We start from the raw sequence: 15,483 nt of genomic DNA, 5'->3' as shown, positions 1-15,483 counted from the left end.
ACTAACAGAGCTAACAGAGCCACCGTTAGAGCTGACTGAGCCGCAGCCGCAGAGCAGACTTAATTATAGCTCTGATTTAATGAAGGATGGGATGGATAGATGTGAACACAGGCACGATAAAAGAGCGATAATTATGCAATTTAGCATAGTTTATTTGATCTACTCGCAAGTGAAACAAATTGAAAAGTACACTCAGAGAAAAAAGCAATGAAATTTAAATAGATTTTAGCCGAGAGTGGAAATTGTAAAAAGCAAAGGTGATATGAAAATATTCCACTTAAAATATATACATATATTTTAAATATTTATATTCAATATATTTCCTACCAATTTAAGGTAGTTAATTTTTAAGTATTTAATATTTATATAAAGTATTAAGTGGCAACAAAAGACTTTTTAAGGCATTTATCTTGAAATGAAAGTGAATTTTATTTAATTTCACTATTTTTCTATTTATTCTCTGAGTGTATAAATAAGAAAGAACATCACTTACTGGGAATATAGGAGGGAAACACTCAGCTCTACTCAAATATGCAAAGAATGCTAATGGGTATCCAGGCACGATGCCCGAAAACCAGAGAGGGCGGGGCCCACGCACCTGGCTACCCTGTGGATACGGAATGTACGTGCCAGCCGGGACCCACAGACTACTTAACGCCTTCTTATGCTGAGCGATCGATCCCTGGGATGCTGCCTCTGACCCTAATTGGTGCGTCATGAAAAGCAATAATGTAATAACCGCGAACGATGCATGCAAAATAGGTTACAGCATCGATGGCATGCCTCGTTTGCCACACCTGAGAGCCGGTCCCACACACACACACACACACACACATTGCTATTGGCCGGGAGAACGAAAGTGTGTCAAACGCCTGAATAATTTTGCGCCGCTTAGAGACATTTTTCGGTGCTTAAAAGCGAATGAAGGAAGCAGCTGCAAAATGAGATAACAAGTTTGTCTTCCCATCACCAACGCCGGGAAACAAGAGAAGAGAGGAGAGTGGAGAGTGGAGCGACCCGACTTGGTGGCAATGTCATTAATCATGCAAGGAAATTGGCCCAATAGCCGAAATTTGTTGCATGCATCAGGCGAGCAAGAGACACTTGCTGAGTGTGTCACAACCGATGGTGCCCTGGGGCATGACCAACGGAGCAGTCCGCCGTCCGTTCCCTGTTTGGATGCACTAAAAATTTATGCACAGAGCCGAATGGAAATTAATTAAATCATGAATATGTTGCTGCACACACTGTAACGCACCTGCTTCTTGGTTCGCTTGAGTTTGCTGGGCTCGCTCAGCGGTCGGCCGATTCGTCGCAACGTATTTTTATACCCGATACTCAAAATGAGTATTGGGGTATATTAGATTTGTAGTAAAAGTGGATGTGTGTAACGTTCAGAAGGAATCGTTTCCGACCCCATAAAGTATATATATTCTGGATCAGCATCAATAGCCGAGTCGATTAAGCCCTGTCTGTCTGTCTGTCGGTCCGTCTGTCCGTCTGTCCGTCCGTCCGTCTGTCCGTCCCCTTCAGCGCCTAGTGCTCAAAGACTATAAGAGCTAGAGCAACGATGTTTTGGATCCAGACTTCTGTAATATGTCACTGCTACAAAAATATTTCAAAACTTCGCCCCGCCCACTTCCGCCCCAGAAAGGACGAAAATCTGTGGCATCCACAATTTTAACGTAGAATTGTAGAGAATGATCTTGTCTTCAAGACTGCGGAATCTGAATTGGATCGTATTATTATTATAGCCAGCATCTAGAAAAAAATTTCATTTTTTCTCGCCCTGTCTCTCTGTAACACACACGTAGCATAGCCGGCTTTGCTTAGAGTAAAACATTAGCGCCTAGATCTCAGAGACTACTAAAGCTAGAGCAACAAAATTTGGTATCCACACTCCTAATATATCGGACCGAGACGAGTTTGTTTCAAAATTTCGCCACACCCCCTTCCGCCACCGCAAAGGACGAAAATCTGGGGATATTCAAAAATCTCAGAGACTATTAAGGCTAGAGTAACTAAATTTGTTATCCGCACTCCTGTTAGATCTCACTATAAAACGTGTATCTCAAAATTTCGCCCCACCCCTTTCCGCCCACACAAAGGACGTAAATCTGTTCCATCCACAATATTGCACATTCAAGAAAACTAAAGACGTAGAATCATAGGTAACGACCATATCCATCAGATTGCTGAATGTGGATCAGATCGGATAATTTTTATAGCCAAAAGGAACAAATCAAATTGCAGTGGCTACGCAGCGCCCGACGTCACGCTCAGACTGATTTTCTATCTCTCTCGCACGCAGTCTTTGTCGTGTCGTTTAATATTCGCGGCGTCTGCCGGAGGAGAGCCATACTGACTAAGTATCGGGTATAAATGTAGAGTTGCGGTCTCCGCAGCAACTCACAACGTTCCCTCTCGTTATACCCGATACTCAAAATGAGTATTGGGGTATATTAGATTTGTGGTAAAAGTGGATGTGTGTAACGTCCAGAAGGAATCGTTTCCGACCCCATAAAGTATATATATTCTGGATCAGCATCAATAGCCGAGTCGATTGAGCCCTGTCTGTCTGTCTGTCTGTGCGTCTGTCCGTCTGTCCGTCTGTCCGTCCGTCCGTCTGTCCATCCCCTTCAGCGCCTAGTGCTCAAAGACTATAAGAGCTAGAGCAACGATGTTTTGGATCTAGACTTCTGTGATATGTCACTGCTACAAAAATATTTCAAAACTTCCGCCCACTTCCGCCCCCATAAAGAACGAAAATCTGTGGCATCCACAATTTTAAAGATATGAGAGAACCAAAAACGAAGAATCGTAGAGAATGACCATATCTTTTAGACTGCAGAATCTGAATTAGAACGTATTATTATTATAGCCAGCATCAAGAAAACAATTTCATTTTTTCTCGCCCTGTCTCTCTGTAACACACACGTAGCATAGGCGGCTTTGCTTAGAGTAAAACATTAGCGCCTAGATCTCAGAGACTACAAAAGCTAGAGCAACAAAATTTGTTATCCACACTCCTAATATATCGGACCGAGACGAGTTTGTTTCAAAATTTCGCCACACCCCCTTCCGCCCCCGCAAAGGACGAAAATCTGGGGATATTCACAAATTTCAGAGACTATTAAGGCTAGAGTAACCAAATTTGGTATCCGCACTTCTGTTAGATCTCACTATAAAACGTTTATCTCAAAATTTCGCCCCACCCCCTTCCGCACCACAAAAGACGAAAATCTGTTGCATCCACAATATTGCACATTCGAGAAAACTAAAAACGCGGAATCATAGATAACGACCATATCTATCAGATTGCTGAATCTGGATCAGATCGGATTATTTTTGTAGCCAAAAGCAAGAAATCAATTTGCAGTGGCCGCGCAGCGCCCGACGTCACGCTCAGACTGATTTTTTGTCTCTCTCGCACGCACTCTTTGTCGTGTCGTTTAATATTAGCGGCGTTTGCCGGAGGGGAGCCATACTGACTTAGTATCGGGTATAACTGTAGAGTTACGGTGTCCGCAGCAACTCACAACGTTCCCCTCGTTCGTCTTCTCTTTATTCATTTTCTTCCCGCGTGTTTCGACCTTGTTTTTTCCTTTTTATACCCGATACTCAAAATGAGTATTGGGGTATATTAGATTTGTGGTAAAAGTGGATGTGTGTAAAGTCCAGAAGGAATCGTTTCCGACCCCATAAAGTATATATATTCTTGATCAGCATCAATAGCCGAGTCGATTGAGCCATGTCTGTCTGTCCGTCTGTCTGTCTGTCCGTCTGTCCGTCCGTCCGTCTGTCCGTCTGTCCGTCCCTATAAGTGCCTAGTGCTCAAAGACTATAAGAGCTAGAGCAACGATGTTTTGGATCCAGACTTCTGTGATATGTCACTGCTACAAAAATATTTCAAAACTTCGCCCCGCCCACTTCCGCCCCCACAAAAAACGAAAATCTGTGGCATCCACAATTTTAAAGAAACGAGAAAACCAAAAACGCAGAATCGTAGAGAATGACCATATCTTTTAGACTGCAGAATTTGAATATGATCGTATTATTATTATAGCCAGCATCAAGAAAATTTAATTTTTTCTCGCCCTGTCTCTCTCTAACACACACGTAGCATAGGCGGCTTTGCTTAGAGTAAAACATTAGCGGCCTAGATCTCAGAGACTACAAAAGCTAGAGCAACCAAATTTGGTACCCACACTCCTAAGATATCGGACCGAGACGAGTTTGTTTCAAAATTTCGCCACACCCCCTTCCGCCCCCGCAAAGGACGAAAATCTGGGGATATTCACAAATCTCAGAGACTATTAACGCTAGAGTAACCAAATTTGGTATCCGCACTCCTGTTAGATCTTACTATAAAACGTATATCTCAAAATATCGCCCCACCCCCTTCCGCCCACACAAAGAACGAAAATCTGTTGCATCCACAATATTGCACATTCGAGAAAACTAAAAACGCAGAATCATAGATAATGACCATATCTATCAGATTGCTGAATCTGGATCAGATCAGATCATTTTTATAGCCAATAGGAACAAATCAATTTGCAGTGGCTACGCAGCGCCCGACGTCACGCTCAGACTGATTTTCTGTCTCTCTCGCACGCACTCTTTGTCGTGTCGTTTAATATTAGCGGCGTCTGCCGGAGTGGCTCTCTCTCCTACTGACTTAGTATCGGGTATAACTGTAGAGTTGCGGTGTCCGCTGCAACTCACAACGTTCCCCCTTCTTTTTTTTTGCCTCTTTTGCTCTTTTTTTCCTTTCCCCTTTTTATAACCGATACACAAAATGAGTATTGGGGTATATTAGATTTGTGGTAAAAGTTGATGTGTGTAAAGTCCAGAAGGAATCGTTTCCGACCCCATAAAGTATATATATTCTTGATCAGCATCAATAGCCGAGTCGATTGAGCCCTGTCTGTCTGTTTGTCTGTCCGTCTGTCCGTCCGTCCGTCTGTCCGTCCCTATCAGCGCCTAGTGCTCAAAGACTATAAAAGCTAGAGCAACGACGTTTTATATCCGGTCTTCTGTGATATGTCACTGCTACAAGTATATTTCAAAACTTTGCCCCGCCCCCTTGTTGCATCCACAAATTCAAAGATACGAGAAAACAGAAAACGCAGAATCGTAGGAGATGTCCATATCTTCTAGAGAGCAAAATCTGAACCAGATCGTATTATTATTATAGCCATAATCAAGAAAACAATTTCATTCTTTCTCGCTCTGTCTCTCTCTAACACACAGGTTTCATGGTCGGTTTTGCCAATTGCAAAATATGAGTTCAGGGATCTCAGAACCTATAAAAGCCAGAGCAACCAAATTTGGTATCCACACTCCTGTGATATCGGACCTTGACCGTTTTGTTTCAAAATTTCGCCACACCCCCTTCCGCCACCGCAAAGGACGAAAATCTTTGGCATCCACAAATCTCAGAGACTATTAAGGCTAGAGTAACCAAATTTGGTACACACACTCCTTTAAGATGTCACTATAAAACGTATATCTCAAAATTTCGCCCCACCCCTTTCCGCCCACACAAAGGACGTAAATCTGTTGCATCCACAATATTGCAGATTCGAGAAAACTAAAAACGCAGAATCATAGATAATCATAGATCATAGATCTATCAGATTGCTGAATCTGGATCAGATCAGATCATTATTATAGCCAAAAGGAACAAATCAATTTGCAGTGGCTAAGCAGCGCCCGACGTCACGCTAAGACTGATTTTCTGTCTCTCTCGCACGCACTCTTTGTCGTGTCGTTCAATATTAGCGGCGTCTGCCAGAGGAGAGCCATACTGACTAAGAAGCTGGTACAGTTGACCGGGGCCAAGAAGAAGATTCTGCCACCGCCGCCGAAGACAAAATACACATGGGACATGCTGCACGAGCCACCGATGACGAGGGCAAGGTCACCCACAAGCGTCCGCCAGCACCCAGCTGGAGTCGCAGTAAGTTAGCGTTTTCTTTAGCCAGTGTCTGATCTAATCTGAAATTTTGTGACCCATTTTCAGGCCATGTACGCGGCGAAGCGATTGCCATGCAGAGCCACTGTCCCACCGATGTCATCGACAGCTTCTTCTCGGTGGCCCCCGCCACTCCGGACCTGAAACTGATTTTCCCCAACATCGATCCCAGCCAGCTGAAGCGCAACTCCAGCGTGCTCTGGTCCACGCCCCCACGCTACTCGGAGCTCCCAAAATACTAGTTATAAACAAACACGTATGTATATAAAACGACGGGGAACGTTGTGAGTTGCTGCGTACACCGCAACTCTAAAGTTATACCCGATACTAAGTCAGTATGGCTCTCCTGCGGCAGAAGCCGCTAATATTGAACCACACGACAAAGAGTGCGTGCGAGAGAGACAGAAAATCAGTCTGAGCGTGACGTCGGGCGCTGCGTGGCCACTGCAAATTGATTTGCAGAAATTTGGACACGAAGCGGTCAAGGTCAGATATCACAGGAGTGTGGATACCAAATTTGGTTGCTCTGGCTCTTATAGGTTCTGAGATCCTTGAACTCATATTTTGCAATTGGCAAAGCCGACCATGAAACCTGTGTGTTAGAGAGAGACAGAGCGAGAAAGAATGAAATTGTTTTCTTGATTCTGGCTATAATAATTATACAATCTGGTTGAGATTTTACACTCTAGAACATATAGTCATCCTCTACGATTCTGCATTTTTGGTTTTATCGTATCTTAAAAAATGTGGATGCCACAGATTTTCGTCCTTTGTGGGGCGGAAGTGGGCGGGGCAAAGTTTTGAAATATTTTTGTAGCAGTGACATATCACAGATGTCTGGATCCAAAACATCGTTGCTCTAGCTCTTATAGTCTTTGAGCACAAGGCGCTGAAGGGGACGGACGGACGGACGGACGGACGGACAGACAGACAGGGCTCAATCGACTCGGCTATTGATGCTGATCAAGAATATATATACTTTATGGGGTCGGAAACGATTCCTTCTGGACGTTACACACATCCACTTTTACCACAAATCTAATATACCCCAATACTCATTTTGAGTATCGGGTATAATAATCCCCTGTTTTTATACCCGATACTCAAAATGAGTATCCGCCCCCACAAAGGGCGAAAATCTGTGGCATCCACAATTTCGACGACACGAGAAAACTAAAAACGCAGAATCGTAGAAGATGACTATATCTTCTAGAGTGCAAAATCTGAACCAGATCGTATAATAATTATAGCCAGAATCAAGAAAATAATTTCATTTTTTCTCGCCCTGTCTCTCTCTAACACACACGTAGCATAGGCGGCTTTGCTTAGAGTAAAACATTAGCGCCTAGATCTCAGAGACTATAAAAGCTAGAGCAACCAAATTTGGTATCCACACTCCTAATATATCGGACCGAGACGAGTTTGTTTCAAAATTTCGCCACATCCTCTTCCGCCCCCGCAAAGGATGAAAATCTGGGGATATTCACAAATCTCAGAGACTATTAAGGCTAGAGTAACCAAATTTGGTATCCGCACTCCTGTTAGATCTCACTATAAAACGTATATCTCAAAATTTCGCCCCACCCCCTTCCGCCCCCACAAAGAACGAAAATCTGTTGCATCCACAATATTGAGGATACGAGAAAACTAAAAACGCAGAATCATAGATAATGATCATATATATCAGATTGCTGAATCTGGATCAGATCAGATCATTTTTATAGCCAAAAGGAACAAATCAATTTGCACTGGCTACGCAGCACCCGACGTCACGCTCAGACTGATTTTCTGTCTCTCTCGCACGCACTCCTTGTCGTGTCGTTTAATATTAGCGGCGTCTGCCGGAGGAGAGCCATACTGACTTAGTATCGGGTATAACTGTAGAGTTGCGGTCTCCGCAGCAACTCACAACGTTCCCCCTCGTTTTCCCTTACTTTTGTTCGCGGAACACCTCCGTGCGTGTGGCCGACATCGCAATGCGGTACCGGGTACCCCGCTCGCTCACCAGCTTCTTCACCCTCCTACCCACGAGGCGAATCTGGGTCTGCGCGCGGACCACCGCCGCCGGCCACTCCTCCCGCGGGATCGCCGTCCAGTGGACCGTGGCTGCCGGTGCCGAGCTCTGCCGTTGCAGGGCCGGTCGCTTCGGTCCTGCACAGGGCTCCGGGCAGGAGGCCTGCCGCTTCAGAGCCGGGCGCTCGGCCGCCGTCGACCTCTCCGGTGCGGGCCCTCCGGCCCTTCCACCTCCGTCGGTGCTGTCGCCGCCGTCGCTGCTGCCTCGGCCGTTGCTGTCTGGGCCGCCGTCGCCGTTTCCGCGGCCCGCGTCTCTGCTTCTCCCGCTGCCTCGGCCGTCGCCGTCTGGGCCGCCGTCGCCGTTTCCGCGGTCTGCGTCCCTGCTGCCGCCGTCGCCGCCTCTGCCGCTGCCTCGGCCGTCGCTGTCTGGACCGCCGTCGTCGTTTCCGCGGTCTGCGTCCCGGCTGCCGTCGTCGCCGCCTCAGCCGTTCGCGTCGCCGCCTCCGCCGTCGCCGTGTCTGCCGCTGCTTCGGCCGTCGCCGTCTGGACCGCCGTCGCCGTCTGGGCCGCCGTCGCCATTTCCACGGCCTGCGTCTCTGCTGTCACCTTCGCCGCTTCTGCAGTCCGCGTCGCTGCCTCCGCCGTCGCCGTGTCTGCCGCTGCTTCGGCCGTCGCCGTCTGGACCGCCGTCGCCGTCTGGGCCGCCGCCGCCATTTCCGCGGCCTGCGTCTCTGCTGTCACCTTCGCCGCTTCTGCAGTCCGCGTCGCTGCCTCCGCCGTCGCCATTGCTGCCGCTGAGGTCGTGGGGCGGGTCCGGGGTCCCTCCTCCGCGGGTCCTCTCCTCCCACACCCGGGCGCCGGCCTCTGGCTGGGCTTCGCTCGGGGCGGGCCCCGAGGCCCACGTGATGTGCAGGGTCTGGTGGTGCCACACCATCCCCTGGCGCACGGCGGTCCGCACCTCCTGCGATACGTACGGTCCCATTACGGCCGCCTCCGGTCCCATCCACTGTGGTTGCTGCTGCCACTGCTCCTGCCCCTGCTGCTGGTGACGCGGCTGCTGGTGCTGCTGGTGCTGCTGGTGCTGCTGCTGCTGGTGCTGCTGTTGCTGCTGCTGCTGGTGCTGCTGCTGCTGGTGCTGCTGGTGCTGCTGCTGCTGGTGCTGCTGGTGCTGCTCCTCCTCGGCCTGCTGCAGCCGCCGCTGAAACTCGGCCTCGGGGTTCGTAGCCTGCTTGCCCGTGGCCTGGGGCTGCGTTCCCTCGGTCTCCGCCTCGTCGGTCCGGGGCTGCATCGGCGGCAGCACCACCCGGAATGGTGGGGGTGGCGGCGCCTCGTCGCTCTCTTGGCCGTGCTCCTCCGTACTGGCGGCTCTTTCCGCCTGTCGCCGCCGCGCCTCCATCCGCTCGTCCCCCCGCGCCCTCTCCAGCACTTGGTGCATCCGGCGCTTCTCCTCCGGCGTCGCCTCCTGAAACCTCCGCCTCACCACCTCGATTTTGTCGCGCAGGGTCAGCGGCCTTCCATTCCTCGTCTCCGGCTCCGCCCCTTGCTGCCGTCTCCACCTGGCCTTCTCTTGAGCGGTTGGCGCGCGCGGGCCGTCGGTGCATAGGACCTCGTTGTCGCCCTCCTCGGCGCCCTCATCCGATGACGCGATAGCCCCCTTCTCCCACGATCGCCTGTTGCTCCTCCAGGAAGGCCCTAATATCCTCCATCTTCTTCCTGCCATCCTCGTGGTTGATCCCGCGTTTCATCTCAATTTTTTTATTCTTGCTACTTTTGCGTTCTTGCGTTCTTTCTGGTGATAATTACCTTCAAGTGTTCGCTGTTCCGTTTTCCACCCGCCAATATACACGCGTTGCATTGCCATACGTTCCCTCTACCGGTGCCGGTGCTCCGTGTTTCGGCCTCTCCTGCCTGGTTCTAACGGTTGTTGCGTTTGTACTCATGGCCCTCAGCCTCGTCTCTCTGCCGGCCGCGCTCTCTAACGGCATCTTTCCCCTGGTTGTGTGAGTGGCGTCGCGCTCTCCGCTCTCTATCCGATTTCGCCTTATCCCTTTTTATACCCGATACTCAAAATGAGTATTGGGGTATATTAGATTTGTTGTAAAAGTGGATGTGTGTAACGTCCAGAAGGAATCGTTTCCGACCCCATAAAGTATATATATTCTTGATCAGCATCAATAGCCGAGTCGATTGAGCCCTGTCTGTCTGTCCGTCCGTCCGTCTGTCCGTCTGTCCGTCCCCTTCAGCGCCTAGTGCTCAAAGACTATAAGAGCTAGAGCAACGATGTTTTGGATCCAGACTTCCGTGATATGTCACTGCTACAAAAATATTTCAAAACTTCGCCCCGCCCACTTCCGCCCCCACAAAGGACGAAAATCTGTGGCATCCACAATTTTAAAGATATGAGAAAACCAAAAACAAAGAATCGTAGAGGATGACTATATGTTTTAGAATGTAAGATCTCAACCAGATCGTATAATGATTATAGCCAGAATCAAGAAAACAATTTCATTCTTTCTCGCTCTGTCTCTCTCTAACACACAGGTTTCATGGTCGGTTTTGCCAATTGCAAAATATGAGTTCAAGGATCTCAGAACCTATAAGAGCCAGAGCAACCAAATTTGGTATCCACACTCCTGTGGTATCGGACCTTGACCGTTTCGTGTCCAAATTTCGCCACACCCCCTTCCGCCCCCGCAAAGGAAGCAAATCTGGGGCATCCACAAATCTCAGAGACTTTTAAGGCTAGAGTAACCAAATTTGGTATCCGCACTTCTGTTAGATCTCACTATAAAACGTATATCTCAGAATTTCGCCCCACCCCTTTCCGCCCCCACAAAGAACGAAAATCTGTTGCATCCACAATATTGCACATTCGAGAAAACTAAAAACGCAGAATCATAGATAACGACCATATCTATCAGATTGCTGAATCTGGACCAGATCAGATAATTTTTATAGCCAAAAGGAACAAATCAATTTGCACTGGCTACGCAGCGCCCGACGTCACGCTCAGACTGATTTTCTGTCTCTCTCGCACGCACTCACCATTTTTATTTAGCCCTTTATTCTTGTTTATTTTAATTGCTATTTAATGGATTAATGGATTGCTAATTATTTACTTTTAATCGTTATAAAAATTGCTATTTATTCTTACATGCAACCGCCGCCCTGTCTTCTTCATCCCGTGCTGCTCGGACCCTCCTTGGCCTGGGTGAGTTATCCCGACCCGGATGACTTTTACTCAATCCTTTCTCCCTTTCCAGCTCGCCCTCTGCCCTCAATGCGGGCCGCTTGCCGCGATTCCGCTCGTGAACAATGGGTCCTCCGACCCTCCGCCCGGGCTGGAATCTTGGGCTCACATCCCAGGGCAACTCCTATGCGCCACCGGCCGGACTCTTTTGACAGGTGTCTCCCTCACACAGTGCACAAGTCTATCACCCTGCGTGCTGACGAGTCTCGTGCGTGTCCTGCGCGGCACCCTTCACCAGTGTCCTGCGTGGCACTCTACCGTTCCTGGTCCTGCGTGACCCTTTAGGGCGACCTATTACAGCCATTCTCCTTCACCCCTGTGTCTCTCGCTCCTCGGGTTGGGGTTTCAGATCTCGTATGTGTGCCGTTCTCTTCTTCCTGTCGCCCTCCTTTCTTAGGTTGCAGATAACCGGGGATATAAAGTCCTCAGTCTGGTATGGCCCATCGTACCTTGGTGCCAGCTTCGCGGCGAATCCCTCCGCTGCATTGGAAAGGTGGTGCTGTTTGGCCCACACGACCTCTCCCACTTTGGGTCTCCACGGTCTTCTTCTCAGGTTGTAATGCCTGGCCTGATCCTGGGCTGCCCTTTCCAAGTTGCGTCGAACCAACTGAAACAGCTCCTTTAATTTCTTCGCATTTTCATCCGGCGTCTCTGTGCCTTGTCCCGTGCCTACCGTCTCCTTCCCTTCCTTGCACCACGTACGCCGGTGAATATCCCGTTGTATCCGACACTCCCGAATTCATGGCCAGCATCAGCTCCGGCCCTTTTTCATCCCAACACCTTTGATCACCCTCGGTGAACTGAGCTATCATGGTCTTTACCGTTCTGTTCGTTCGCTCTGTCGGATTCTCTTGCGGCGTGTATGGCGCCGTAAACTGGTGGCGAACTCCTAGCTGCTCCAGGAATCTTGTAAATGCCCTGCTTGCAAACTGCACCCCATTGTCCGTAATGAAGACTTTGGGCGTGCCAAAACGGGCTATTATGCGCTCTCGACAGGCCTTTATTAGTGCCTCTGCTGTGGCCTTCCTCAGCGGCACCAACTCGGTCCACTTGGAGAATCGATCCACCAGCACCAACAGCATCGAGTTCCCATGTTTCGACCTCGGCAGAGGACCCACAAAGTCCGCGCATACCGTTGCCCATGGTTCTTCCGGCACCTGTGTCAACATTTCTCCTGCCGCTTGTAGCTGACTTGGCTTAAAGCGAAGACATAGTTCGCACTTCCGCACGTAGGCCCTCACGTCCCTGTACATCCCTGGCCAGTAATATCTTGCCGCCACCCGTGCCGCGGTTCTCCTTCCGCCGGCGTGGCCTGCTTCCGGGCTATCGTGGCTTTCCTTTAAAACCCTTTCTCGGGCATATTTCGGCACACATAACTTCCACGAGGCGACTTCTTCGCTCCCTGCCCGGTGAGGAATGTGCCGGTACAAGTTTCCCCCCTTCTCCACATAGTCGGGGTACTTCGGGGATTCTTTTCTGATCTTTTCTACCATGCCCTCTAACCACTTGCAGGGCGGCTCGCCTACTGGTTGTGTTCCCTCCTCATTTCTTATTCGACGGCCTCGCTCCTCCACCGGTTGTCGGGAGAGGGCGGCGGCTACCACGTTGAGCTGTCCTTTCCTGTACGCGACTTCAAAGTCGTACTGCTGTAGCTCTAATGCCCATCTCGCCACTCTTCCCGACGGACTTTCTATGCTATTTAGCCATTTCAGAGCCATGTGGTCCGTGACCACCTTGAAGCGATATCCTTCCAAGTATGGCCTCAACCGGCGGATGGCCCATACAATGGCCAGACATTCTTTCTCGGTCGCCGAATAGTTCCTTTCGGGTCCATTTAGCGTCCTGCTAGCATATGATATTACCCGTTCGCCCCTTTCCGTCTCCTGCGTGAGAATCGCACCCAGCCCGTAATCACTGGCGTCTGTCTGCAGAATGAACTTCTTCGAGAAGTCGGGGCACGCCAGCACGGGGTCCGCCACTAGTCGTCTTTTCACCTCCTCGAACGCTTCTTGCCGTTCTTGTGTCCAGACCCATTCCGTCTTCTTCTTGAGGAGCCCGGACAGGGGCTGCACGAGGGTGGCGAAGTCGGGCACGAACCTCCGGTACCATGAGGCCACTCCCAAGTACTGTCTCAGCTCCTTGACATTTGTCGGCGGTTTCAATTCGGCTATGGCTGCGACTTTCTCGGGGTCTGTACATATCCCCTCGCCGGTCACCTTGTGGCCTAGATACCGCAGCTCTTTCCTAAAGAACTCGCATTGTCTGCGTTCAGCCGCAGGTTAGCCAAGCGCAGCCGTCGAAACACCTCTTTCAGGTTTCTTCGGTGTTCTTCCTCTGTTCGCCCGATGACCACTATGTCATCCTGGTACGCGAACGCGTGCGGCATCATTTCTGGCCCAATCACTGGGTCTAACGCCCGTTGAAAGGTGGCCGACGCGGAGTGTAACCCAAACGGCATCACCTTCCATTGGTATAGCCCCTTTCCGGGCACCGTGAACGCCGTGATCGGCCGGCTGATCTTGGCCAGGGGGATCTGCCAATATCCATCCTTCAGATCTAGGCTACTTATGAATTTCGCTTCCCGCAGTTGATCGAGGATGTAATCGATCCTGGGCATTGGGTACGCGTCCTTTACTGATCTCGCGTTAACTTGACGAAAGTCCACGCACAATCTCCATTTGCCATTTTTCTTCCTTACCATCACTATAGGCGAACTGTAGGGGCTCTTTGACGGCTCTATGCATCCCATTTCTAATAGTTCGTCCACTTTCTGGTTAATCTCGGCCTGCATTTTGGGGTTCTTCGGGTAATATCTTTGCTTAATCGGTTGCGGGTCACTCATGGTGATTGTGTGCACCGCCACATTAGACACCCCCTCGATCTTGGAAAATGCCTCTAACTCTCGGGCTAAGAATTCCTCCACTGGCTCTTCCCTCGCCCCCTCATTCTGCCTCATGCCCGCTGACACCCCTCTGGCGGCCACTCTTAGGGTCGTGTCCGTTTCGTTGTCGGACTCCGGAGCCGTGTCTCCAGCTTCGGCCTTCGCCACGGACAGTCTTTCCTCCTGGTCTCCTCGTTCCCGATCTTGGGCAGGGATCACCACCCTGTGCCCTGCACAGGTCACCACTGCTTCGACCGCGCGGAGAAAATCCCATCCCAACACTAACTCATCAATCACACCCGGCAATACGAGTAGCACCATTGGGATCTCCTTATTCCCAAAGCATACCTTCGTTTCAATCTGGCACGTGACCTCCTGGCTATGGCCATCCGCCAACCTCACCCTTTCCCTTGCCGCCGCCTCCCGGCCTTCACCCTTTAGTCGGTCCGCCAGCTCGCGGCTCACGAAACTGCTGGTAGCTCCTGTATCCACCGTGGCTTGCAGCTCCATGCCCGCGACCTCCACTACTGCGGATAACTGTTCCTCCTCGCTGGTCAGCCTGCCGACTAGGCATGAGGGACCGTTTCTTGCGACCCTGGCACGGCCCTCCGCGGCGTGGGTCGCGGGGCGTTTCCCGTCTTCCTGCAGCATTGCCATGCCGAGATGCCCACTTTTCCGCATCTCCAGCAGTAGGTGAGAGGTCGGCCGTTGCACTCCCGGCTGGGCCGGATGCTTGACATATCCGTTCTCGATATTGCCGTTGGTCGGTGTCGGCATAAGGACACGCGCTCCCCTTTCCTCCCGTGCTGCTCCGTCCAGCGGGCCGTCTTTGCATCGCCGACATGCCGTCGTCTCGGCTGGCTTGTGGAAGGGATTCGCTGCCCGGGCTTTCACGGTTGGATTCTCCCGTTGGAACTCTAGGCGGTCCCTCTCCAACGCCTCGAACTCGTCTGCCAGTTCCATCATGGTGTCGAGGTCCTTGCACCGGTGCGGCCTCATATACGCTCTCAGATCGGGCATGCTATTCTCACGAATCAGCTCCGTTTGCTCCTCTTGGGGACATTTCAGGGGTCGCATAAGTGTCTGCATCTCTACCATATACTCTTTGAATGGCTCGCCCCATTTCTGTTTCCGCATCCTCACTTCCTGCAGCAACTTCTCAAAATATCCCCGCGGCAGAAAGTAAGCCTGGAAGCTGGACGAGAACTCTTTCCACGTTCTCCACTGTCGATTGTTCGCCACGAACCACATCAGAGCCCGCCCTTTTAGCAGCTCCGGCATCGCCCTTGGGATCTGATCCGGATCCAGACCGTACGTCTCGGCGTACCACTCGACCTGCTCCAAGAACTCGAGAGGCTT

At 50.5% G+C, this 15,483-nt stretch overlaps 2 protein-coding genes across 2 annotated transcripts in view; one reads left to right on the top strand and one right to left on the bottom strand.

Moving 5' to 3' along the window:
* The window catches only part of LOC108158229 (serine protease filzig), a 42,239-nt gene that overhangs the window by 7,297 nt on the left and 19,459 nt on the right, over positions 1-15,483 (bottom strand). The window lies entirely within an intron of this gene.
* On the top strand, positions 5,805-6,236 carry LOC117193453 (inner centromere protein-like). The gene is made up of 2 exons (XM_033398209.1): positions 5,805-5,965; positions 6,029-6,236. The coding sequence occupies exons 1-2, from the start codon at positions 5,887-5,889 to the stop codon at positions 6,220-6,222; spliced, it is 273 nt and encodes a 90-aa protein (XP_033254100.1). The 5' UTR covers positions 5,805-5,886; the 3' UTR covers positions 6,223-6,236.

The sequence above is a fragment of the Drosophila miranda genome (assembly GCF_003369915.1).
Source record: "Drosophila miranda strain MSH22 chromosome Y unlocalized genomic scaffold, D.miranda_PacBio2.1 Contig_Y2_pilon, whole genome shotgun sequence".
Classification (NCBI taxonomy): domain Eukaryota; kingdom Metazoa; phylum Arthropoda; class Insecta; order Diptera; family Drosophilidae; genus Drosophila; species Drosophila miranda.
This window is presented reverse-complemented; position numbering and strand designations above follow the sequence as displayed.